This window comes from Acomys russatus, chromosome X (assembly GCF_903995435.1).
Source record: "Acomys russatus chromosome X, mAcoRus1.1, whole genome shotgun sequence".
Classification (NCBI taxonomy): Eukaryota; Metazoa; Chordata; class Mammalia; order Rodentia; family Muridae; genus Acomys; species Acomys russatus.
In genome coordinates this window covers 28,492,598-28,518,237 of record NC_067169.1, presented here as the reverse complement: position 1 = coordinate 28,518,237, position 25,640 = coordinate 28,492,598, and the positions used below count along the sequence as shown (strand labels likewise).

Sequence of the window (25,640 nt, the reverse complement as noted above, 5' to 3'; positions counted from 1 at the left end):
ATCTGACACAGAAATGTTTACTAGTTTTATGCACCTATTGGGGAGCTGTCATTAGGAGGTAAAAAATATATAAAGAAATGCCTACAAATCCCATAGGGGAGCTGTCCTTAGGAGGTAAAAAATATATCTATATATAAAGAAAAGCATACAGATCCCATTGAAGGAATACTGGGGAGTTAGCAGATAATAACTAGAAAAAACATATGAATTTATATGGAACTAAGAAATAAACTCTTTAATGTGGTAAAAATAAACAAATGGTGCCTTACATTCTGGAGGTTGAGCTCAGCTTAGGGTACAGAGTGGAGCCAGTCTTATAAAAATAGAAACTACTCACACATCTCTGTCAAACAACAAAAGAAAAAAATATATATATAACCAGCTGGTAAACTACAAAAGGAGTACATATACAAACTTTTGTATGGGTTATATATAGTATTGTTTTACATATTAAAAAAATCAAAACCCCAAACATTCTATCATTTTTTAAGGGAAAAAAATTAGTCATCATCACATAAAAGGCTTGTTGTGTTTGAGGATACAAGTCAGTAAACACTGTTTGCAAAGGGCCTTAGAGAAGTGATTTCCTCTTTAGTTAGCAGGCAAGTAAGTGTTGAGGTTGAAGCAGTGAACTTTCTCTGACAACTAGTGCCATTTTCACATAAGCAGAATTTGAATGTCAAACCTAACACGCACGACTTTGAATGCATGCCGACGCCCAACATCAAGAAACTGTGTATCATGAAGCACTCAAAATACACAACTCATTCAACTATGGAAGTAGGCTCTGGGCCAAAGTCTAACTTATAGTGCAACTTTTCACAGGTCAAGAGAGACTTGAAAAATGAGAAAATTAAGGACAAAAGGATAAAACTCTCCTCACATAAGCTTAAGAGACCCCAAAAACTATTTGCTTAGCACCCATTTCCAAGAGTACACTTTTTGCAAAGTCAATATTAAGTGACTCTCAGACTGAATCTTTTTTGTTTTGGCAGTGTTTCTCTATATAACCTAGGCTGGCTTCAACCATGGCATTCCGTCTCAGCATCCACAATGCTAGGATTGCAGGCTTGAAACACAATGTAGTTTGAACTTTTTTGTTGTTGTTTTTGAGACAGGGACTTTACAATCCAAACTGGCCCAGAACTCACATAAATCCTGCCTCACTCTCCCTAGCATTTGGATTATAGGCATACGCCATCACGCTTGCTTCAGAAGAAAGCTGGAAAATGTGGAAGCAGTGTGAGGCAGACTACTTATAGTTGTGTAACCTGGGCAAGTCAAAGCGGCTCTATGGGCCTCTTCTCATCTGTGAAGTCTCCAAAATAACATTAATTTCTTTAGAACTATAGAAAGGCTCAAATGAGAGACTACAGGTAATTCTTAACTCTAACTACAACTTAAAGTAAACTGAGACACGAACACAGATGTTGATTTCTGGGTCCCATGCCATAGGTTCAGACTGACTAATTCTAGGCTTGGCCCTCAGTACCAGTACATTTCAATACTCCACAGAAAATTCTAATGTAAGGTCTCTCCTGGGAACCACCGCGGGCCTGCTGTTATGTCAGTGATTCTCAAAGTATCCCAGAGGATCACCTCAGGGTCCTACCAAGGTGCTGATCAGGGCTCAAGGACCATCCTGCCAAAGAGTCTGCATCTCTATGCTCTGTGGTGCTATAGTGTCACTCTGAGTAAAATACTAAACGGCCACAATATACAATGTGGAAGCCTTCTATTCTTCCCAAACAACTTCTAGTAATGGTGGCCTGCACTTTGGCAAACAACTCTCTTTACTTATTCTTACAACTGTAATAGGAACAGTATATAAAGCCAGGTGTGGTGATGCACACCTCTAACCTCTGCATTCACGAGACTGAGGTCAGCTTTGGCTACATAGTGAGATCTTTCACAGGCCAAAATCCCCCAAACAAAAATAACAGTAAGACTTTGTTAAAAAAAAAAAAAAAAAAAAAGGCACAAAAGGGCTATGTTATACATACAAAACATAGGCCGTTGAAAGAATTATTTACAAATTACAAGCACACCCAGTTGTTATCATACCATTGCTCCCCACATTCATTACAAATGATATAGGTCATTTCCTCTGGGTTTGAATTCTGAACCCAACCTGGAAGAAAAAGGGTTCCTCTGGCAATTACAGTGACCTTGCAGTTGTATTTCTCACAGCGCCTGCACTTTATTTTGTTTGTCTGTGTCCCATCAATTATTTGAGGAAGGCAATGTTCCTGAATACTGGATTCTGTGTAGGATGCTCTCAACTGCTTCAGTTCCTCGTTTGCCATGGCCAGGGCAGACATTTCAGCAAATTGTCTTGCAGATATGGTTCCAGAGAGCAAGTTTTGGTGTAAATGAGAATTTCTGGGGTTGTTCAAATTGGCAACTTTGCTCCGAATACAAGTTTTATATTTCTTCATGTTGCTTGAATGAAGGATAAAAATGTGCTCTTCGATTTCTCTTGCAAAGTTCTGCCACAAAAGAGCTTTTGTATGATCTGTGGAAGAACTAGCTAGTGCTCTGTAGAGAAGCTCTACGCATTTAGATCTCAGAGACACTAAGGGATTCTGTAGCACACTTGAACTCTTGCTAGTGGATTTAGAGTCATCACCCCCCAAATACTCTTCAGTAATTTCCATTTGAATGCTACTTTCAGACCCACTTGCTGTAGCAAACTTTGCAGCATCTTCGGCTGACAGCCTAGAGAGAGAGCTGCAGAGACCTAATATCTCATTGTGACCGGAGCCTAAAGTCTCATCCTGGCTCATATCCTGAGAAATTGCTCCACTTTCTTCTTTATTAACACTTGTATGGTGTACTTTAAGACTTTCCCTTGTTTTGAAGTGTGAATTCTTATAGAAAGTTCTCCACTTTGCCAGCAGACACTTGGCCTTCCTTTTCAAAGCCACTGAGGGGCAGTTTTTGAGGACTCGGTAGACAGCTCTGACTACATCTGTCTCCTGGAGAACTTCCTTAGACACATACATCATTTCTAGTTCAGTAAGCTCTTTGCCAATATCCTCAAAATACCTTTTAGACACCAGCTGCTCAATCAGGGAAGCCTTGGCAATGATCTGGTTCTTGTCAGACATCTTCACAGCTGCAAAGAAAAAAAGAAAAGGAAAAGATTGCTCAATCTTTTTAAGCTTGCCTTTACTAACTGCAGCTCCTGGACAGTGACCTAGCACTTCTGCCAGTTATCCATGTGATGTTTTCTAAAAGAGTAATGGAATATAAATGGGTGTGGCAGATTAGATATTACAGCAACATCGAACTAGTCAACTTTCAAGACTTTTATTCTCAATAGCAGAAGGAAACAATAGCTCTGCAAAGTTTCAGCCGAACATTCAAAGACTTGCTAGAAATATCAGCTATAACTTTTCCCATCTCCAGATGTACAAATCAGTATCTTTCCAGATTAAGATTATTCAGGAACCCAGCATGGTGGTAAATGCCTGCAATCCCAGAACTTGGAGGTAGAGACAGAGGAAACAGGGCTTTAATGGCGTCTTTAGATATACAGAAAAGCTGAGGTTAGCCTGGAATGCATGAGACCCTGTCTTATTTTGGGTAGAATTTGATGATCATATTGGGTATAAAATCATGCTCACGTGAGCATCCATAAGACAATGCTGAACAAATACTGGGCTATTTTCTCCTCATATGCAGCTATGAAACTCAGATACTTAATGCCTTTATAATCTTCATAGTGGTACTTTTTTGAATATAGTAAAGGAAACAAAAAAGGGATGCTAATGTCTGAACCAATGTAAAGAGACAGGTATTACAGGTTGGGAAGCAGGTTTGGTGAACTTTGGAATTCAAAAGGGTACAATATGCTAACATTTGAGGTGTTGGAAAAACAGAATCACATCCAGATGACCTACTTATTCTTTATTTGGAGATACTTTTAGATTTAAAAAAAGTTGTGAAAAATAAGAATATCAGTATTCCCATTATGCAAATTCATGTGCCATATTTTTTTTTAAATTCTCCTCCTGTAGAGTCTTTTTCTTAAGTTTGAAGAAACTTCTTTTCTTTTTTTGTAATTTTACATGTATGAATGTTTTGCCTGCCTGCATGTATTCCATGTATGTCTGTGCATCACATACATGCCCAGTACCTGTGGAGGCCAGAAGAAAGTATTAGATCCCTTTTGAACTGGAGTTACAGACCTTGCAGAGTTTGGCTTCATTAACTCATTTGTATATGTGTGTGTGTGTGTGTGTGTGTGTGTGTGTTGGGGGGGCGGTTCCTACTATGTAAAGTCCTTTAGACATTCCCCTCCACTCACAGGATGAAGCCTAGGCTCTGTTCATGTGAACAATAGTACCTCACGCTTGCCATCTGCCTTGATTACTCTCAACCACAGACAAGCATGGCCCCATTTCACAGCTGTGCCTTTGTTCAACAACTCCCTAAACCTGGCTTCATGCTATCACCACAGGTGTTTCATGCTATCACATGGGTTTCTCTGTGTAGCTTTATCTGTCCTGGAATCTCTTTGTACACTAGGCTGGCCTCGAACTCACATCTATCCGCCTGCCTCTACTGCCTGAGTGCTGGGATTAAAGGCAAGTGCCACCACACCAAGCGACAAAAACTAAAGTAAACAATGCCAGGGCCTCACCACAGAGAGAATGAACTGGAATCTTTGAGGGTAGGACTTGGGACATTTTTTCAGTTTTCCAGCCAATACTGATTTAACCCACATGCAGAAATTGACCCCTCTACCACCCCACCAATAGGTTGCCATTAGGACCAAAAAGAGCCGCAGTCCTTCTCCTGACCAGACTTTGTTAGGTCTGTCCTATGACATAAGAAACTATTAAAAACACTGTTGTATATAATTCAAATGAGAACCTCCAAATTACAACTGTGACTGTGATGTAGTAAATGTTGTGACATATATACAATTCCCGATATCCTGGAATATTTACCTAACAGTGGGAGGCAATGAATATTTACTGAGAAAGGCTATGGTGCTATTTGTGCTCTGGTCATCTCAATTTGCACAATAAGCCTGGGCTATGAGTCTCATCTAACTGAGGAAATCTATGAAAGATATCAAGTAACTACAGTGTTTCCATGTTTACCAAATGTAAAACCCGTTTTGTCTACATTTCCCACAAGAGTAATACTTCTTTTACTCCCTTGAACATACCTGCCGAATACCTTACAAAATATTTTCTTGTTAAACAAACGACAGTGTCCAGGATGCTTTGTCTCCTTTTAGTTTGTGAGCTTCATTTCTTGTCACTATACAGCAACTTGTTTGTACACACTGTAAGTCCTGCAAAACAAAGTCCACCTCAATTCTAGGGTTTTGTAGACCAGGCTGGCCTCGAACTCACAGCGATCTACCTGCCTCCACTTCCCAGAGTGCTGGGATTACAGGCGTGCACCACCATGCCCGGTTAAGTATAATGACTTCTACAAATAAAACGCCATAACAAAGCCTGCTATCCTGAGTCAGGTGGTGGTGAGTCTATGGTGAGCCAGCAGCACACACCTGTAATCCCAGCACTCAGGGGGCAGAGGCAGGCAAATCTCTGTGAATTTGAGGCCAACGTGGTCTACAGAGCAAGTTCCAGGACAGCCAGGGCTACACAGAGAAACCCTGTCTTTGAAATCCAAAACCAAAAAACTAAAGAACCTTAGTATTCTGTATGCCAATAAAAAATTTAAAAATCCTAGATCAGAAACCCCCATGGTATTCACTGTGGGCTAATCAAGTGGGTCTCAGCAGTCTTTTGGATGGTTCCTGGCAGTGAGGGGATATTAAAAAAGTTGGCTAAATTTACTGCTCATCCTGTGTCTCTACTTCCTTGTCTTCAAAATGCAGTAACTCCACCATGCAGGATTAATATGGGAATTAAATGAGACAGTATTTATGAAGTGCTTAGTCTTTATAAAGTGACTGACACTTATGTGAATGTACAATATAAAGTTGAAAAACAATTGCCAGGGCTAGCAAGATGGCTCAGTGGGTACAGGCTCTTGCCATCAAGCCTGACAACATGAGTTCAATCCCTCGTGCTCAATCAGAGGAAGAGAACTGACAAAGTTGTCCTCTGACTTTGACCTGGACTTCATGGTACATGTGCATGCACACATAATAAATATGTAAGTGTAATTTCCATACAAATACTTTTTGTCAGGTATACTGACACACATATATAATCCTAGCACTTAGGAGGCTAAGGCAGGATGGTTGTCACCTCTAGACAGCATGAGGTTTATAGTGAGACTTTGTCTTAAAAACCATTAAAAAAGATTGAGTCTCTACATACCAAGTGTTGTTCCAGGACAGGTCAGCAAAAATACTTTCTGTAAAAAAGACAGACAAAAAACACTTCAGTGACAGCCCAAAAAACCAGCTTCACAGAGGACTTTAGACTTCTGCTGCAGGAACTACTCAACTCTACTTTGCAGCAGGATCAACAGACAGCAAATACACAATGGGGCTGGAGTGCTGGCTAAACAGTTAAGTGTGTACTGCTACCGCCAAGTTCAGTCTCCAGCACCTACATTGGGGGCCTCCCAAGTATTTACAACCCCAGCTTTCAGAAGATCTGATGCTTTTGGCCTCCAATGGCACTGGCCCTCACATGCACATACGCACATGGTCTGCATACAGTAAAACACAACACAATGGGCAGGCTGGGGCTGGGGAGATTGGCTCAGTTGGTAAACTGCTTGCTGTACAAGGGGGACCCAAGTCTGGATCCCCAGCATCACACAAAAAGCCAGGCGCTTGGTACACACCTGTAATTCCAGCAATGTGAAGGAAGAGACAGGTGACTCTTTGGAGTTCGCTGGCCAGGCAGTCTAGCTGAACAGGTGAGCTTCAGGTTCAGTGACACACTGACCCTGTCTGAAAAACAAAGGAGAGGAATGGTACTTAAGGAAGACATTAAGTTGATCACTGGCTTCCAGGCATGCATGTGCACAAATCATTTTTTTAAGTGGGGGTGGAGGGTAGGCACTGAAGATGAGGCTCAGTTCATAGAGTACTTACCTAGCACGCACAGGACACTGAGTTTGGCCCCCAGCACCTGCATAAAGCCAGTGGTCACATAGTGGCCAGTAAAGGTTACAAGAGAACCTATTTCAAAACAGAAAATGGGCAGTCTGTGTTTGGGCACAGGAGTTTGTCTGTTAATGCATTTTGTAGAGCAATGCTGTCCCACATAAAGATTTCAAGCCACAAAAATATTTTTAAAAAAATATGTTATAGTCGTGTTAAAAACTGATGGAATTAGCCAGGTGGTGGTGGTGCACGCCTTTATTCTCAGCACTCGGGAGGCATAAGCAGGTGGATCTCTGTGAGTTCAAGGCCAGCCTGGTCTACATAGCAAGTCCAGGACAGCCAGGGCTACACAGAGAAACCCTGTCTGGGGTTGGGGGATGGAATTCCCGGGCATGGTGGCACAGAACTGTGGGAAAGAATAAGCCTTGTCACAGGTGGGAGCAGTCTTGGCGGGCTTTACCCTTGGGGCACCCCATGAATACCTTGTGACAGACTGAGTGGAGCCATCCTGGGTCTGGAATTCAGGAAGCAGACCTGGGAACCCCACCTGTGACAAGGCTTATTCTTTCCCACACATCCCCTTTCTCTTTAAAAAAAAAAAATTAAGAACTATATATCTGTGACAAGGCTTATTCTTTCCCACACAGAACACACCTTTAATCCCAGTACGTGGGAGGCAGAGGAAGGTAGATCTCTGTGAGTTGGAAGCTAGCCTGGTCTACATAGTGAGTTCCAGGATAACCAAGGCTATTACACAGAAAATGCTATCTCCAATCCCCTCCTGCCCCATTGATGGAACTATAATTTTGCTCAGCTGATATACCCAAGATATTTTTTCCTTTAAAAAACTTGGTGCTAGGGATCAAAACCAGAGCCTCATGCACACTAAAGTATGTGCTCTACTACTGAGCTATATCAATGCTGCATCCCAGTACTGTCTTTTCAAAATCTGTTATATACCGGTTATTTTAATCCTCATTTTTGTGTTAATTCTCAAAAAAATGTGCTGTGCTTTACATTTATAATGCACTCCAATTCAGACCAGACACATTTCTTTGCAATTGTAGTTCACACATGCTAATACAATGCTTATACATTTTACTATTTACACATGAATATATATATTCATATATATATATATATATATATATATATATATATATATATATATATATATATATATTAGATAAAATATGTGTGGACGTATAAAAGCTTTCACAGTGACAGCAATAGTAGACCCTACAATGTGTTGCCTGAATGCACTCACACGCTTGGAAATACGGAATTATGGGAAGGGCAGACACACATCTGCACTAAAACGTGGAGAAAAACGACAGGAGCATTGAGTGAAATTTTGCAGAAGCTTAGGGAACAAACCAGCAGTAACCCATCCGTTTAGGTCTTTAAATCTCTCTCAACATCGAACTTTCTAGCTCTAGGTTATATTTAACAGCCTAGCTTTAAGAAGGGCCAGGCGCGGAGCGGGGAGGGGGCGGGCTGCAAAACGCCGGCAGGGGCGTTGCTGTTTCTACGCAGCCACGTCAGGATCCCTGGGCAAAGGACTGCGAAAGCAACCCGCCAGCCCAGAGATTCCGGTGGGTGGGGTTGAATTCAAACAAAGCCTTACAAAATCCACCCGGGGGATGGCCTTAAAGCCTAGGCACTAGCAATAGCGGCGCACCTTTCTGCCTGTCCAAGAGACCTCAGCTGAAGGGGAGGAGGGAATTCAACCTTAGAGCCGCCCGGGCACAGGGCGCGCCAGAGCGCCTCTGCGAGCAGGGATGGACTTCCACTGGAAACGGGAGTTATCCCTTCTGCAAGGGCCGAGTTAACAGGAATGGCGGAATAACACCGCCCTCCTAGATACGCAGTCACCGCCCTAGCGTCCTCAGCACCGCCCGCCAGGAAGCACAAGCACCGCCCTAGCATGTTCGGCCAGAACCGCCTCCAGGAGAGGACGTCGGGTTCTCAGGGCCCTATGATGTATCTCCCAGTTCTAAGCGGTCCAGCGGGGAGCGCGGGCATGGGTTCTGACGCTGATGTGCCACGGAAATACCGCTCGCGCAGAACGATCTAAAGCCTTTTGTCTCCTAGAGGTTGCCTAAGGGAGGAGTCAAGGCCTGAAGTGAAACTAATCTGGCTGCTGTTTTTCAGTGGTAAAGTTAGTTGATGTGCTCTCCAAGTTACCCTTTATTTTCTGTCAAAACAGTAGAACAGACGAGCAAAAATCAAAACAAGCCCGCTGTGGTGATGGACACCAGTAGGCAAGTGCTGAAGAATAAAGAATGAGGCAGAAGGATCCCGAGTTCGAGGACAGCCTGGGCCAAACCTTTAAAAAGGCTGGGCGTGATACTCGCCTCCCTAAATAAATACAAATAAATGTAAAAACCTCCATCAGAACAATAAAATAAAATATAAAAAGGCTGAAAGTGGTGGCCCTCCAGAGGCAGAGATGGGAGAATCTCCACAAGTTCCTTCCAGCCAGAGCTACATAGTAAGACCCCTATCTCAACTAACTATCTAGGCAGTAAAAAGGCAAGCTGTAATTACGGACATATTTAACAGTAATTAGTCCAGCAAGCATTGCTCTGTAGCTCTGTAGCATGCATCACATGAATGAATGAAAGTAGTAAACATTTATTAGTCAAGAGCAGCTGGACTCACATGCGCACATTGTTTGCCTGCAATGATTAAAATTACAGTGCTGAATGAACTGGAGAAAGTGGCAGTCTCTCTCTCTCTCTCTTTTTTTTTTTTTTTTGATGTCCAATTCCAAAACAAATTGGGGAAAAGATTTAAGGAAGCAAACTGTCCAGTGTTATGTACTGGATATGATCAGAAAGCAGGGTGGTTCATGATAAATGTAATAGATTTTACCTCAGGAGAGGAGGACAAGGGACTCATGCTGGTCAAGATATTTTTTATATTTTGAACTTTGTTAGTATTAGGATATGATTATAAAGCAATCTTGGTTTTGGTTTTGGTTTGCTTTTGGTTTAATATGGAATCTCACTCTGTAGTCTTGCCTGGCCTAGAACTAACTATGTGTAGCCCAGGGTGGCCTCAAACTCAGGATAATCCTCTTGCTCTCCGAGTGCTAAGATTATGGGTGGGTATCTAGGAGGCTTGTTTTGGCCACGATCCATCACTCTCAGAAGGTAACCCCATTTGCTGTTGAGGTTCTTTGAAATTATTTATGTTCCACAAAAGACCAAGGTCTTGATTGTCAATTTGACACACTTTGGAAGAAGGCATCTCAAGTGAAAAATTGCCTCTGTCAGATTGGCCTGTGGGCACATCTATGGGGCATGTTCTCCATTACTAATTGATGGAGGAGGGCTCCGCCCACTGCTGGAAGGCAATACTATCCTTAGGCCTGGGCTGTACGAGAAAGGTAGCTGGTGTGAACTTGGGAGCAAGGCAGTAAGCAGCATTCCTCCATGGTTTCTGCTTCAAACTCCTGCCCTGACTTCCTTCAACTGTGGACTGTAACCCCAGAAGGTGAAGCAAATCCTTTGCTCCCCAAGTTGTATTTGGTTCTTCTGTTTAATCCCAGCATATAACCCCATAGGATTTTGGCTGAAGGTCTGCCAGTGTGGGGTTGGAGGCAGAGGTGGGCGCCACAGAATGGAGACCTGGAGCGGATGCTGAGGGAGATTAGCTGTGAGAGTGGGGAGTATTGGGACTCTGCTAATGCTGGGTTATAAAGATGTGCACACAGAAGGACTAGGAAATGTTTCTGAATGAAGGTATGGCTGAGCTCTAGAGTGGAGCACTAAAACCCCAAACCAAATGGTTCTACCAAAACTATTAAAAACCTCCCTGAAGAATTAGTCTAAATATGAAAAGTTATTTCAAACGCTGCCAGTAGAGCCTTCAGGAACATTATAACCAGTTTCTTAGAACCCTGCTGTACTGATGAGAAAAAAAGGCATTAGCCAAATTTTTGAAAAACAAATCCAGATATGACCCAGACTCTCCTCTGGTGTGAAGGAAAAAAAAAAAAACTCCACCAACCCCCCTAAAATATAGTATATCACTTAGGAGGCAAACAATAATTACAGTGTAGACCTGCTTTGGCCACTATGATTGCCATCTGTGGCTATTTCTGTTTAGCTACATTTAAAAGTTAGTTCCTCGGTTACACTGCCTTCATGCCAAGTTCTCAGTGACTGGGGCTAATGGGTACTGTATTACATGGCACAGGCAGGCAACATGTTAATTACAGCAGAAAGTTCTGATTGAGAGTCCTGGCTCGGCTCACCTGGAATGACACTATAACCAACTTGGAAACAGACAATAAGAAGGCTGCTGAGAAGTTTGTTGTTTGGGGAAATTTTAAGCAGACTGATAATAAATGTGTTTGGTTCTATGATCAGTTATCCATAGGCTTTGGGTCTTTGGTGTTGTTTGTTTTTTTTTAAAGATTCATTTATTTAATGTGCATAGGTATTTTGCCTGTATGTATGTCTATGAGAGGGTATCGGATCCCTTGGAACTAAAGTTAAAGACAATTGTGAGCAGCCATATGGGTGCTGGGATTTGAACCTGGGTCCTCTAGAAAAGCAGCCAGTACTCTAAACCACTGAACTCTCCAGCCCCAGGTTCTTATTTGAATATTTGTTTGTTTTTTATTTTACGGGTATCCATGTTCTGTCTTACTGTGCATCTGTATATCACGAGAGTACCTGGTGCCCACAGAGGTTTTCAGATTCCCTGGAACTGGAACTATACATGACTGGGAACTGAACCTGGGTCCTCTGCAAGAGCAGCAAGTGCTCTTAAGCAGTAAGCCCTGGTGTTTGTATTTTTTAAAACAATCATCTTTCAGCTGTTTTGATACTCTGAGATTCTCCGGAATGAATCTCATTTAGGGCAGTGGGAGCTCCTTCTCACTCCTAATTAGGTCTCTGAGTGGCAACACTGATTTCCTGAGCTCATATAGACAGCCTTTTCCTGTAAATTCCCAAGGAACAGAGGCAAAAATCCTTCCTAGGGCCTCTCCAGAGTCTTACTTAGGGGGAAAAAAAACCCCTGCAGATGTTGTCCATGGAATGAAGTCAGAATAACTACATCTCTTTGGGGATTCCAAGGTGCTGACTGATGTTCATTTCCTGTTAAACAGCAGGACCAGACTTTGGGCTTAGCTAGGGATGGTTATAAACGTTAGAGAACAGAATGGATGGAGAATGTTTAAAAAGCTGGTCCCTTCTAATCTCAAGGGTTATAGAATGACAGGAAACCTTCTAAAACGACAAAGACTGTAGACACACACAAACTCTTTAACTTCTGCAACAGATACCTAAGACGACATAGGTAAAGGGACATAGCCTTTTACATTTCATCATCACAGAGTTGTGATTTTGGTTTTTTCTTTCATTGGGAAATAAACTCAGTAAAATGGAGACATCTTCCAGTTATGTCATAAGAGAACTGTGTCTTTTGGATGAAGATTTGGTCTCAAATACTTCCTGTTTGTCCCTCCTAGCACAGCAGGGTAAGTTCTGTCTGGCTGCCATCTCCAGAGATTAGTGTTATCTGTCTGCACCCTATCAAAAGCCAGACCTACTGGGCTCGGACGCCGAGTCAGAGGGTACAGTGCTTCTTGTGCAAGTGGGAAGACCTTAGTTCCAGTCCCCAGCACCTATGGAAAAGCTAGCCATAAATGCTGTACCTCTGTACCCCCAGTGCTGGAAGCAGGGGGCTGGAAGCACTGAATCAGGGAGCTCCAGGTTCAGGGGGAGAGCCTGTCTCAAAAGTAAGACAGGAAGGCTGGAGAGATGGCTCAGTGATTAAGAGCACTTGTTCTTTCAGAGAACTCAGTTTACTTCCCAGCACCCACATTGTGGTTCTCAATTATCTATAACTCCAGTCACAAGGGATCAGATATGTTTTTCTGACGTCTTCCAGCACACACACACACACACACACACACACACACACACACACACACACACAGAGAGAGAGAGAGACAGAGAGAGAGACAGAGACAGAGACAGAGAGAGACAGACAGAGACAGACAGAGACAGAGACAGAGAGACTCATATAGCAGTTTCTATAATTTGGTTCACTGACTTCATGTCTATGGAATTTGCCTCTGGTAAGTTTTCATTCTGTGTGGCATTGGTTTGTGTATAGCTAACACAATATATGTATTTTGATGTTGTTGGTTATTTGAGATGTTTTTGTTTTATTTTTGAGTCAAGGTCTCTCTACATAGCCCCACTGTCCTAGAACTCACTATGCATCACTGGCTGGCCTTGAACTCACAGAGATCAGTGTGCTTCTCAAGTGTTGTGATTAAAGGCATGGGCTACTGTGCCTCATCTTGTTTTTTTGTTTTGGATCATTGTGAAATAAACTACTATGGATATCTTCTTTCTTTCTCTTCTCTTTCTTTTTTCTTTCTTTCTTTCTTTCTTTCTTTCTTTCTTTCTTTTGAGACAGGGTTTTTCTTTGTGGCCTTGGCTGTCCTGTACTCACTTTGTAGACCAGGCTGGCCTGGAACTCACAGAGATCCACATGCCTCTGCCTCCCCAAGTTCTGGGATTTCAGGTGTGTGCCACCATACCCAGCTTACTATGGATAATCTCATTCATATATTTTGGTGGATAAATTCCCTTGGGAGTGGAATTGTTGAGAAATAAAGCAAGCATTTGTTGTAGTCAACACTGCCAAATCTTTTTCCAAAGTGGTTGCTACAACTGACACTCCCATCAGCAAGGTATGGGAGTCCCCATAGCCTCATCAACACTTAGATTATACAATCTTTTGATTGTAGAGATTTCTACGACATCTGCTTAGGCAAGTGATCCTCAACCTCATTTTAGGGTCACCTGGTGTTGTGGTTTGTGTGAGAGATGGCCCCCTCATCCCCCATAGTCTCTTATATTTCAACATTTGGTCCTCAGTTGGATCCTGATTGGGGCGGTAGGAATTTGCAGACTGGGAGCCTTGCCAGAGGAAGTACATCACTGGGAAGAAAGTTTTGAGCGTTTATAGCCCCAGTCTACTTCCAGTTGGTACTCTACTTCCCCATGTGTGGTTTGGATATGATCGCTCAGCTTCTTGCATCTGCTGCTATGCCTCCTATGTCAGTACAGACATCTATTCCTCTGCAATCCTAAGCCTGAATCTTCCTTAGGATGATATTGGTTATGGTATTCTTATCAGAGCAACAGAAAAATAACTGATAAACTTTTAGAACTCCTGGAGCTCAGGCTATATTTTAATGCTTCTTGGGTACACCTCATAGAAGGTTGAATAGCACTACCTTCAATTGTTGTGATACTGTCCTCAACTTCACCCCAAAGTCTTCCAATAGTCACTGATTTGGGGGGCTGGAGAGTTGGCTCAAGAGCTAAGAGCATTTGCTGCTTTTGCAGAGGAACTGGATTGAGAACCTGGCCCTCATACGGTAGCTTGCAACCATACTTAACTCAAGTTCCAGGCGATCTGACACCGTCTTCTGGTCACTGCGGGCACTCAGCATGTGCATGATGCACATACATACAAATGGGCAAAACAAAATTCACACCCATAAATGAATAAGTTTCAAAACAAAACCACGGGTTTCAAATATTAAGAGCCGAAATCAAATGCACAAACCCCCTTAGAACACAAATCATGCATGGCACACATCCTTCCATAAATGGTCTATTTCTTGATACTGAGCTAAGGGAAACTCAGAGATTCCCAAAGGCTCACCTCCCCGCCCCCCATATTTGCTATTTGCTGGTTGAGTAGGTGTGAGTTCACCCTAGGGAATAAGTCACTAAAAGAACCCTTGGAGTGACACCTCTCCTAGCTCTGGAGGATCTCTTTGCTCCAGAAAACCTTTTCCTCAATCAGAAGCTCCCAGCTCCACTCCTACAAATAAATGCATGTAAAGTAGAACAAAGATAAGTGGGAGATGCCCTGAGCTGGAGACCATGAGATGACCCTGGCACAGCTGGATCCCAGCATTCTTCTCTATGGGATAAAGACAAGGGATTAGGAGTTAGGTGTCTGTTGTGGCTTCCCTGACTAAGTTTCCTAACAAAGGTTGCCTAAACAGCCCTGTTTTCAGGGGTGTATATGACTTTCACAGTAAATCACGGGTCAGTTTACAGTGAGAAACCTAGGGAGGAATTCAGGAAGAGGAGACAGGTAGACTTGAAATTTTTTTTTCTCCTTGAGACAGGGTTTCTCTGTGTAGCCTTGGCTGTCCCAGACTCACTTTGTAGACCAGACTGGCCTCGAACTCACAGAAATCTGCCTGCCTCTGCCTCCTGAGTGCTGGAATGACAGGGGTGCACCACCACACCCATCTCTGGAAGACTTCAAATATTTTTTTTTCAAGATAAGGTTTCTCTTTGTACTCTTGGCTGTCCCAGACTCACTTTGTAGACCAGGCTGGCCTTGAACTCACAGAGATCTGCCTGCCTCTCCCTCCCAGAGTGCTGGGATTACAGGGGTGCACCACCACGCTCATCTCTAGAAGACTTCAACATTTTTTTTTCCAGAATAAGGTTTCTGTTTGTAGCCTTGGCTGTCCTAGACTCAGTTGTAGACCAGGCTGGCTTCCAACTCAAAGATCCATCTGCCTCTGCCTCCCGAGTGCTGGGATTACAGGGGTGTGCCACCATGCCCGTTTCTGGAAGTCTTCAAATTCAAGATCAGCCTAAGTAATATAGAGAAACCCTACATCAAAATTTTAAAAATAAGGTTAAAAAAGAGGGATGGAGGCTTTATCTATGTGGATGTATATATATATATGTGTGTGTGTATGTATGTATGTATGTATATGGCATGATGAGTTTTTTGGTTTTTCTGGTTTTGTTTGTGTTTTTGTTTTGGGAGGGTGTTCTTTTGTTTAGTTGGTTTTGGTTTTTGGCTTTTGGAGACATACTTTCTCTGTCCTGGAACTCTCTTTATAGACCAGGCTGGCCTTGAACTCAGTCAGCCTGCCTATGCTGGGAGGAATAAAGGTGTGCACACCATGCCCGGCCACATGATGGAATCTTTGCTGTAGACTTTGATGCTGTAGGCTGTAAGTGGCTAGTTTACCCCAGGCAGGGCGGCTCCCTGCCCTCAGCCCACTTTGTGACTTTTCATTCTGAAGCAGGATCTCAGGTACTCCAGGCTGGCCTTGAAATTTATTCATCTGTAGCTGAGGGTGGCCTTGAATTTCTGATCCTTCTTCTGGTACCTCCTGAATACTGTGATTAACACACACACACACACACACACACACACACACACACACACACACACGTGCGCGCACGCGCGCTAATAATAAAAAAAATACATTTAAAAGTATTTCTATCTCATTTAACAATAGTACTTAAATCGCTCATTTAGTTAAAAGATCTTGACCTCCTTTCTGCCAGCAAAGAGAAAGACTTGTAAATCAGTCTCTTCACGACCTTCCTCTTACCTAGAGCCTCCATTATTTTTCTCTTGTTCTCGTCTGTATCAGTGCAGGCATAGAGGAGGAGGTCAGGAGGGGGACCTTTCTTACTTGATTATTGTGTGTCGTTGAATGGCAGTGCTGCCCCTTCCCAAGACAGCTGTGTCTAGTTGCTAACCCTGGAGCCTGTGCCTGTGACCTTATTTGGAAAAAACTTTCTTATACTTAAGCTACCGTAGATTGATGGCAACTGAATAAGCAGAGGAATGATGAAAGACCCATACATAAGTCTGGCTTCAATCACAATCATAAGATGAAAATTCAAAAGCTCATTTTTCTATTTTTTTTTTACGATCTTGTTGCTAGACATTATTCAAAGTTCCCGAAATTGCCAAGAAAATGAACCAAAATTCGATTCATCAGAAAGATATAGGAAAAAGTACAAGAAGAAATGAGACAAGGGGATGCTATTTCACTTAAATACCTCCTCTTGTCTGTGCCGTTCTCTGTCCCGTTGCCACTTAGAAATCTGAGCCGAGGCCTAGCATCTGGGATTTGATTCAGTCACCGTGGCTGGGTTCCAGGAGTCCTGAGGCAGCCAACGATCCCGACATGTGCTCTGCTTCAGAAATGGCCCGCTCGTCTTTGGGCTTTGGGCTCTCCTTTTATAGGGAGGTTGTTTTGTAACCCTTCACTTAAACAGCGAGTCATGAGTGTTGACCTACAGGGCAGGAGGCTGTGCTTCCTTATCTGTCATCTCTCTCTCTCTCTCTCTCTCTCTCTCTCTCTCTCTCTCTCTCTCTCTCTCTCTCTCTCTCTCTCTCAGCCTTGCAGCTTCATGGCGCTTTCTCCCAGACTGATACTGTATGCTTCACCCATAGCCCTGTCTGTATGCCTGGAGCCAGAGAACAGCGTGATAAAGAATGGCTGTGTTCTGTTCAGCCTTTTGTGCCGACACGTTGGGCCAGGAGTGTACTGTTCTGATTTGTGGGGGCTGAGAGACGCCCTTCTCATCTCTCCACTTACCCCCACGGCAAAGCAATGCATAGTAGCTGTGCTGTTTAGTTTCGGTGACAGTATTTATGGTAGCTGCTTTTCATTTGAAAGTGGTCTCAAAGGCCGCACCTGGTGTCTGCTTGCTGAAGAGAATGAGAAAAGAGCCAGTCACTTAGCTTGGTATACTGGCCGGAATGGACAAGCCCTTGATTCTAGCTTTTGCAAGATGAGAATCTCTGGTGGACTTTGATGGGACATAGCCAGGTTTACTCACATAAGCTAACCAGCCACCCATTCTCCTAGGCCTTAGTATACTCCATGACTTTTTCTTTTCTTTTTGAAACAGGATCTCAGGTAGCTCAGGCTGGCCTTGAAATTACATATATAGTCAGGATGGCCTTGACTTTCTTTTTCTTTTTTTGACAGATTTTTTTCCTTATTTTATTTTATTTATTTTATGTCTATGAGTGCTCCATCTGCACATACACTCGCATGCCAGAAGAGGGCATCAGATCCCAGACTGATTGATGCTTGGGAGACATCCTGTGGTTGCTGGGAATTGAACTCAGGAATTCTGGAAGAGCAAACAATACTTCTAACCACTGAGGCATCTCTCAGCCTGACCTTGAATTTCTTAATCTTTTTTCTTCACCACCCAAGTGCTGTGATTCCAGGCATGCACTGCCATGTCCAGTTTATTTGGTGATGGAGCTTGAAGTCTTTGCTTCTTGTATACTAGGTAAGGAGTCTGTGACTGAACATCAGCCACCTCCATGCCCCAGTATTTAGCTTTTGAGTAGAATACTGTGGAGGCTACATTACTGTAAGAGATCAAAGAAGTGGCGATGCCATCCTTATCAGGCCATTCCTACAATGGCTCCTTTTCCTGCTTGTAGCACTGCAGTTCACTTTCAAGGCTCCTGTCTGCATACACACTACTGTCTTGGCTGTAAGTTACTGTTTCTGTTGCTTGCTACCAGCCCACACTGACTTAGATGACACAAAACCTTTGTGTGTGTGTGTGTGTGTGTGTGTGTGTGTGTGTGTGTGTGTGTGTGTCTGGGATTCCAGGGCAGGAAGAGACTGACATTACCACGATGCTGAAATGTCCCTTTGGATTAAGTCATTGGGTGCTGCTACTCGTATGAAACATTACACAAGAAAGCTTACACTTCAAGCTCCCAGTGTTCCCTATGCTTGCAATGTACGAATACTTGTCAAGACCAGCTAAATGCGACAGAGAGCAAGCATTAGTACGGGTGAATTGCGAGGGACAGAGAGGTCTGTAAGGCTGGATGCTTTGATGTCTCGAGCATGACTGGACTGGAAGGGTTTTGGTATGCAGAGAGAAGCATAGGTTCTTAAAAGACTGGGGAGGAGGAGTAGGAGGTATGTGAAGCAGCAGTCGATGCCTGAGGTGTTAGCTGCCTGGTCATAGTCATGCATTAGATGGAGGCTACCCCAAGGTGGTACGATGGGCTTTCTGAGAGACTTCAAACATTGAAGGGTGATATGTCCTGTTCTCAGCAGGAGAGCTGGGTGCTGCAACTGCCACTCATCTTTGGAGGGGGAAAAAAGACTTTGTTTTGTTTTAGGAGACAGGGATATATATATGTATTTTCTTTTTTTCTTCTTCTAAGACAGAGTTTCTCTATATCCTGGACTCCCTTTGTAAACCAGGCTGGCCTTGAACTCACAGAGGTCCTCTGCGTCTGGAGTGCTGGGATTAAAGGTGTGTGCCACCACACCCAGTGTTGGTGTTGGAGACAGGGTTTCTTTGCATAGCCCTGCTGTGCTGGAGAAAATACTTTTTTTCTCCTCCCCCCACCCACTTTACACCTCTACTGCCTGCCTTTGTTTTGAGACAGGGTCTCTCTGTATAGCCCTGACTGTCCCAGAATTCACTAGCCCAGGATGGCCTGGAATTTATAGAGACCTACTTGCCTCTCCTGGGATTAAAGGCATTCGCCACTGTGCTCAGGCCTCTTTTGGCTTTTTGAGACAGTTGCGTGTGGCTCAGGCTGGCCTTGAATTTGCAATGTAGCTGAAACCAACTTTGAACTTCTGCTCCTCCTGCCTCAGTCTTCTGAGTGTTTAAAGGAGTATGCCACCATACTCAGCCTAAGAAAAGACTTTTAGTAGGAGTAACAGGATACAAAAGGGGCTTTCTCAGAAAGATCAATAGATAGGGAGCAAGAGAGAGTTCCAGATCCCTGTCAGTGGGACTGTTTCCTCTGGCCTTGGTCCCTCTCGGTACTACATTAGCATTCACCACCAGTAGCCACATGATGTCCAGGGTATACTGGTGGGGGACCTGGGAGACATTCCCAATGTAAACTGTTGGCTGCCAGATTACACATGTCTGTGTGTAACTACAGTCACAACCTGCCTGGTATTGAAAAATGTGGATTCACTTCAAATCATGTAGCAAAATTTCACATAAGTGACATTCACCTTTGACAGGAGTAGGGTGGGGTTGGAAACAGAATACTTTTGGTTTTTGAAAGAAAATTCTTTCTTTTCTTTTCTTTCTTTCTTTCTTTTTTTTTTTTTTTCGAGACAGGGTTGCTTTGTGTAGCCTTAGTTGTCCTAGACTCACTTTGTAGACCAGGCTGGCCTCAAATTTACAGAGATCTGCCTGCTTCTGCCTCCCAAGTGCTGGGATTAAAGGTGTGTGCCACCACTGCCTGGTTTTCTTTTTTCTTTTCTTTCTTTCTTTCTTTCTTTCTTTCTTTCTTTCTTTCTTTCTTTCTTTTTTATTGTTTGTTTTTTGAGACAGGGTTTGTCTGTGTAACAGCCATGGCTGCCCTGGAGTCACTTTTTATACCAGACTGGCCTTGAACTCACAGAGATCTGCCTGCTTCTGCCTCCGGAGTGCTAGGACTAAAAGCATGCACCACCATGCCCGGCTTGAAAGCAATTTCTACTGAAGTACTGCATATAGGGGCAAGTCAATGCAGGAACCATTAAGTGTACTAGTAGTTAAACACTTTCCACACAGTGAGCATCCCCATGCAGAATCTGAAGCCACGCACATATACTGTATAGAAATACAGGCCAGGTGGTGGCGCACGTTCCGGGACAGCCAGAGCTGTTATACAGAGAAACCCTGTCTTGAAAAACCAAGAAAAGAAAAAGAAAAAAAAAAAAAAAAAGAAAAGAAAAGACCCCCCCCATCCAACACACCTCTCAAACACCAGATTTCCTTGTTCTCTAGAAGTTTTTCCTGATGCTCGCTTCTAGCACCTTCACACAAGGGTAAACACACCCTGATTCCTCTTCCATTGATTAATTTCTCCTGGCTTTGACCCGTATACTACTTATAGCACAAAGTACATATTTCCTGGAAGTGGTTGATGAGTGCTTTATTTTTATTTATTTTTACTTTGTTACTATGATTTTTTGAGGCCACTATGTAGCCCTGCCTAGCCTGAACATGTTCTGTATTTCTACCTGGCTGGCCTTGTACTCAGAGATCTACCTGCCTCTGCCACCTGACTGCTGGGATGTTACAAGTGTGGCACTACACCTAGATGAGTGCTGCATTTTAAAACTACACCTGTGAAGGCTGGGCGTGGTGGTGCACGCCTTTAATCCCAGCACTCGGGAGGCAGAAGCAGGCGGATCGCTATGAGTTCGAGGCCAGCCTGGTCTACAAAGCAAGTCCAGGACAGCCAGGGCTAACATAGAGAGACTCTGTCTCAAAAAACCAAAAACCAAAACAAAAAACAAAAACAAACAAACAAACAACAAAAACTACACCTGTGTGAGACGGACCTGACACACGAGGAGTCTGCATAGCTCTGACCCAGGCCTCTGCATATAGACTACATTTGTGTAGCTCGTTTTTTGTGTGGGACTCCTAACCGTGGGAACGAGGGCTGTCTCTGACTCTTTTGCCTGCTTTAGGGACCCTTTCTTCCTACTGGGTTGCCTTGTACAGCATCAGTGTGAGGGGCTGTGCCTAGTCTTACTGTAACTTGATCTACTGTGTTTGGTGGAGATTCCTGGGAGGCCTGCTCTTTTCTGAAGAGAAATGGAAGAGAAGTGACTATGGGAACAAGGGCATGAGGGGCTGGGATGAGAGGAGGGAAGGGAAACTGCAGTCTGGATGTAAATGTGAGAGAAGAGTAAGTTTTTTAAAAAAACAATCCACTTGTGTTGCTATGAATAGCATTGTCCTTGCTGTTCATTTTCCTTCCTTCCTTTCTTTTTCTTTTTTTTTTCTTCCTTTCTTTCTTTCTTTCTTTCTTTCTTTTTTTTTTTTTCGAGACAGGGTTTCTCTGTGTAGCCTTGGCTGGTCTGGACTTGCTTTGTAGACCAGGCTGGCCTCAAACTCACAGCGATCTGCCTGCTTCTGTCTCTCCAAGTGCTGGGATTACAGGATGCACCCAGCTACAGTGGAAATTCTGGATGCAAACTGTCTACTAGGGCTGTGACCAACAAGTGCTACTATGCATTCCTACTATGGTAGAATCCAGGATTCATAAGACTGTTTTGGGGCATAAATGACACATAACCACAATTCTACAGTACCAAATCTCCTGTATGGTCTTTGTTCCAGAAAAAGGCAAGTTCAAATATGTCTTGAGCCACACTGTCAGCAAATCAATATGCAGGCTTTCCAAGAAATCCCTGAGAAAAGGAAGAAATAACTATTTCTTGCTTGATCATATTTAATCCAGGACCCATCATGCTATGGGAAATGATTCCAGAGTAGGAGATGTATGCTAAATGAGGAAAACATTAGCCTAGAAATGAAAAAACATTATGTAATGCTTCCAAATTGGCTAAAGGTATACACAGAGAAAGTTTTGGTTTGGCACTAATAACCTTGCTATCATAAGCCCACTGCAGGGCAGCCCTTCTTCATTCTAGGCCAAATTCTCACCACCACACTATACTTCTGCCTCCCGTGACATATATTGTTAAGGCTAGAATTTTATGAACTCTCACTATAATGTAGAGAAAGTATTTCCAAAATGATTGTAAACAGCCACTCCAATTTATGATCCCCCCCTTCACTTTAAAAGGAAAGGTTATTTACAAATTTGTAAAAAAAAAAAAAAAAAACTCTGCCAGGGTCTGAAAAATGCCAAAGTCTGTGATAACATACCAGTCCATGGCCAGATAGAATACAAGTGCATCTACACAACACAAGAGATTTGGAATAGAGAGAGAACATAGCTTTTTGGCATTTATTCTGCTTTTTCTAAATGAAGGAGAAATGTGGTTGAATACATTTATGTTGGCACTTTTTGTTGTATTTTGAAAAAACAGGGCCTCATGTAGCCTACCTTGGCCTCAAACATGTTATGTAGCCAAGGACGCTATGGTCTTTTTGTCTCTACTTCCCAAGTACTGGGATTACAGGTGTGTGCTGCTATGTCTGATTTTATGCATTGCAGGAGATTGAACCCAGGCCTTTATGCATGCTAAGCAGAACTCTACCAGCTGAACCACAAATCCAGCCTCAGCTGGCACCTTGAAGATATTCTACAGTCTAAGTTTGAGAGAGCCTCAGATTTGTCAAAGGACTTAATCTCACATGAAACCTTCATACCAGGGCTCCGGAGGGCAGCTCAGTGGTAAAGCACTTGCCCAGAAGATGCAAGCAAGGCCCTAGGTTCAATTCCTAGAATAGTGACAAGTGAATAAACAATACTCCTCAACCTAAAACCAGTGAACACAGAGAAATTTATGAACGTTCAATACAAGACACTTTTAAAAACAGAAAATGTACCTTGCCATTCACTATCTCTGCTCCTATTCTGTCTTGGTTGGGGTAGAATCATCAGCATCATTCTGAAAGCATTTGTACAAAATTATGCTAAGTAGTCATTATTCAATTCAGCCTGTAAATTTATTCTAAAAGGCAGGACCATTTGACAACAACAACAACAACCAAAAAAAAAAAAAAAAAAAAAAAAAGAAAGAAAAACTTTGAAGCAGAGTAACAAATTATAAATGTTCCCAAACTGACAGCTTCCCTTGTGAAATGCCTTCACTCCATATGTGTTCATTTTGAAGAGGTTAAATAACATTACCTAAATGCTACCTTAAAGTCTGCCTGGAACTGTATTTAAACAGAAGTTCTGGAAAAAAAAAAATAAGTTCCAGGAAGGACCACTTATCTGCACTCAGAGAACGTGAGCCTTGCATGAAGAGCCTTGTATCAAGGGTGAAACACCATTTTCAGGGCTATGGACTGGGAAGAAGCCAGTGTTCCTGATCTGGCCTTTCTAGCTGTTACATTCATCTAGTAGATTCCAGAGAGTGTGATGGTCACCGGTGAATCCGAGTGACTGTCTTGTGCTCTTTGCACAGAAGCATTGACAAGATTTGCCTCTAAGCTGGTCTTGGTGGTGCATATCTGTAATCCCAGAACTCTGGGAAGTAGAGGCTGGTGGATCTCTGTGAATTTAAGGCTAGCCTGGTCTACAAAGGGATTCCAGGACAGCCAAGCCCTGTCTCAAAAAAAAAAAAAAATGCCTGTACTGTCTTTTCAGGGATATGTGTATAATGAATGGCCTTGGTGAATAAATGTAGTATCTTCCTTCTGGAAGACAGATTTGGCTACTCCCTGTTGCTTCCCTGACCCTCTTTGGACAAAGTCTCATGTAGCCCAGGTTAGCATCAAATATACTGCATACCAAAGGATAACCTTAAACTTCAGATCTGCTGGGATTATAGGCAGGCACCACCCCTCCCAATTTATGAGGTGCTGAGGATAATGGACCTAAATGGACTCAGGGTTTCATGCATGCTGGGTAAGCATTCCACCATGTGAGCCATGCAAAGCCCAGTTTAGTCAATTGTAAAGAAAATTTAAGAATAAAAAGTATTTCAACAGAGAAAAGAATAAAAACCACATTTCCCAGAATCATACAGATAAGTAAACATAGAATTGCCAATCACTAATATATCCTTTTATCTTACTATGATTTAAGGTGGTTAACTGGGTATGATTATAAAAAAATTTAAATGCGCAGATTTGACTATGAAAGAGCAGCCTGAGTCACTTAGGCAAAAAAAAAAAAAAAAAAAAAAAAAAAAAATCTATGTTTAATGTCATTGTTTCCAAGAAGTACCTTACAAATTAAACAATTAAACATTAAAAATTATTATTTTGTATGTATAGAGTATATGCATATGTACTACACATATGTAGGTTTCCACAGGGGCCAGAAGACAGCATTAGATTTTCTGGACCTGGAATTACAGATGGTTGTGAGCTGCCATGTGGGTGCTGAGAATTGAACCTGGGTCCTCTGCAAAAAAAAAAAAAAAAAAAAGCCCGTGTTCTTAACCTCTACGTCATCTCTCCAGCCCCGAACAATTGACCATTTGTCTGTATTTATTTTTTCCTGTTGCTGTTATTCTAGAAATGTTATATAGAAGAGTTCAACAACTTATGTAGGAAAAGCAATATATTGGGTAGGGGGAGATGAGCTGGCATTTCCACACTTTGTGATATAATGTGGAAAATCCAGAAACAAACAAGAAGGCACAGTGGTGCTATATATAAAGCAAGTCTTAGTACATTTGATATAAGAAAGGCATCTTATGAAAACATTTCTGTTGGAACATTATACATTTTCAGTTTGTATTTGTAAATGGAAGAGTCCTATGATATGATATAAAAAGAAACCCCAGAGAAATGACATAGCAAGCCACATATGAAGCTATAAAGGAGGACAGTGACACTCAACCCTCTACAGATAAAAAACCATTTGGACACAAGCCCGACACTAGTAAGACGCCATCCACTGCAATTTCTCCAGTTTTGCCTTTGCCACGTTCTGCTTCAAAAATGACCTAGAGAGAGAGAGAGAGAGAGAGAGAGAGAGAGAGAGAGAGAGAGAGAGAGAGAGAGAGAGAGAGAGTGGTTACTTTAAAACAATGATGTCATCAAGGACTAAACTTGTATCTCTACTATACAGAAATTGTCTTTTATATCAACTACATAGCAATGTCTTGACTATATATCTTAATGTTTCCCACATGCCATGTGCTCACAGAGAGGGCTTTGTTCAGAGAAGATAGGTTCATAGCAAACTCTGAAGGATTCTGAAAAATCCTGTAATCCTTTTTTGTTTCTTTGTTTTTGTTTTTGCTTTTTGAGACAAGGTTTCTTTCCTGGACTCGCTCAGTAAACCAAGCTGGCCTCGAACTCACAGAGATCGGCCTGCCTCTGCCTCT

The 25,640-nt window shown here is 42.6% G+C and overlaps 2 protein-coding genes across 3 annotated transcripts in view; both read right to left on the bottom strand.

Moving 5' to 3' along the window:
* Nucleotides 1-1,967: 1,967 nt before the first annotated feature.
* Nucleotides 1,968-3,460, bottom strand: Tceanc (transcription elongation factor A N-terminal and central domain containing). Its single transcript, XM_051142157.1, has one exon. The coding sequence runs from the start codon at nt 3,108-3,110 to the stop codon at nt 2,037-2,039; it is 1,074 nt and encodes a 357-aa protein (XP_050998114.1). The 5' UTR covers nt 3,111-3,460; the 3' UTR covers nt 1,968-2,036.
* Nucleotides 3,461-24,725: 21,265 nt separating this feature from the next.
* The window catches only part of Egfl6 (EGF like domain multiple 6), a 63,562-nt gene continuing 62,647 nt past the window's right edge, over nt 24,726-25,640 (bottom strand). For both annotated transcript variants that reach the window (XM_051142058.1, XM_051142057.1), the window contains exon 12: nt 24,726-25,256. In XM_051142058.1, the coding sequence (XP_050998015.1) occupies nt 25,146-25,256 (111 nt within the window). In that variant the 3' untranslated portion in view covers nt 24,726-25,145. The remainder of the gene's footprint in view (nt 25,257-25,640) is intronic.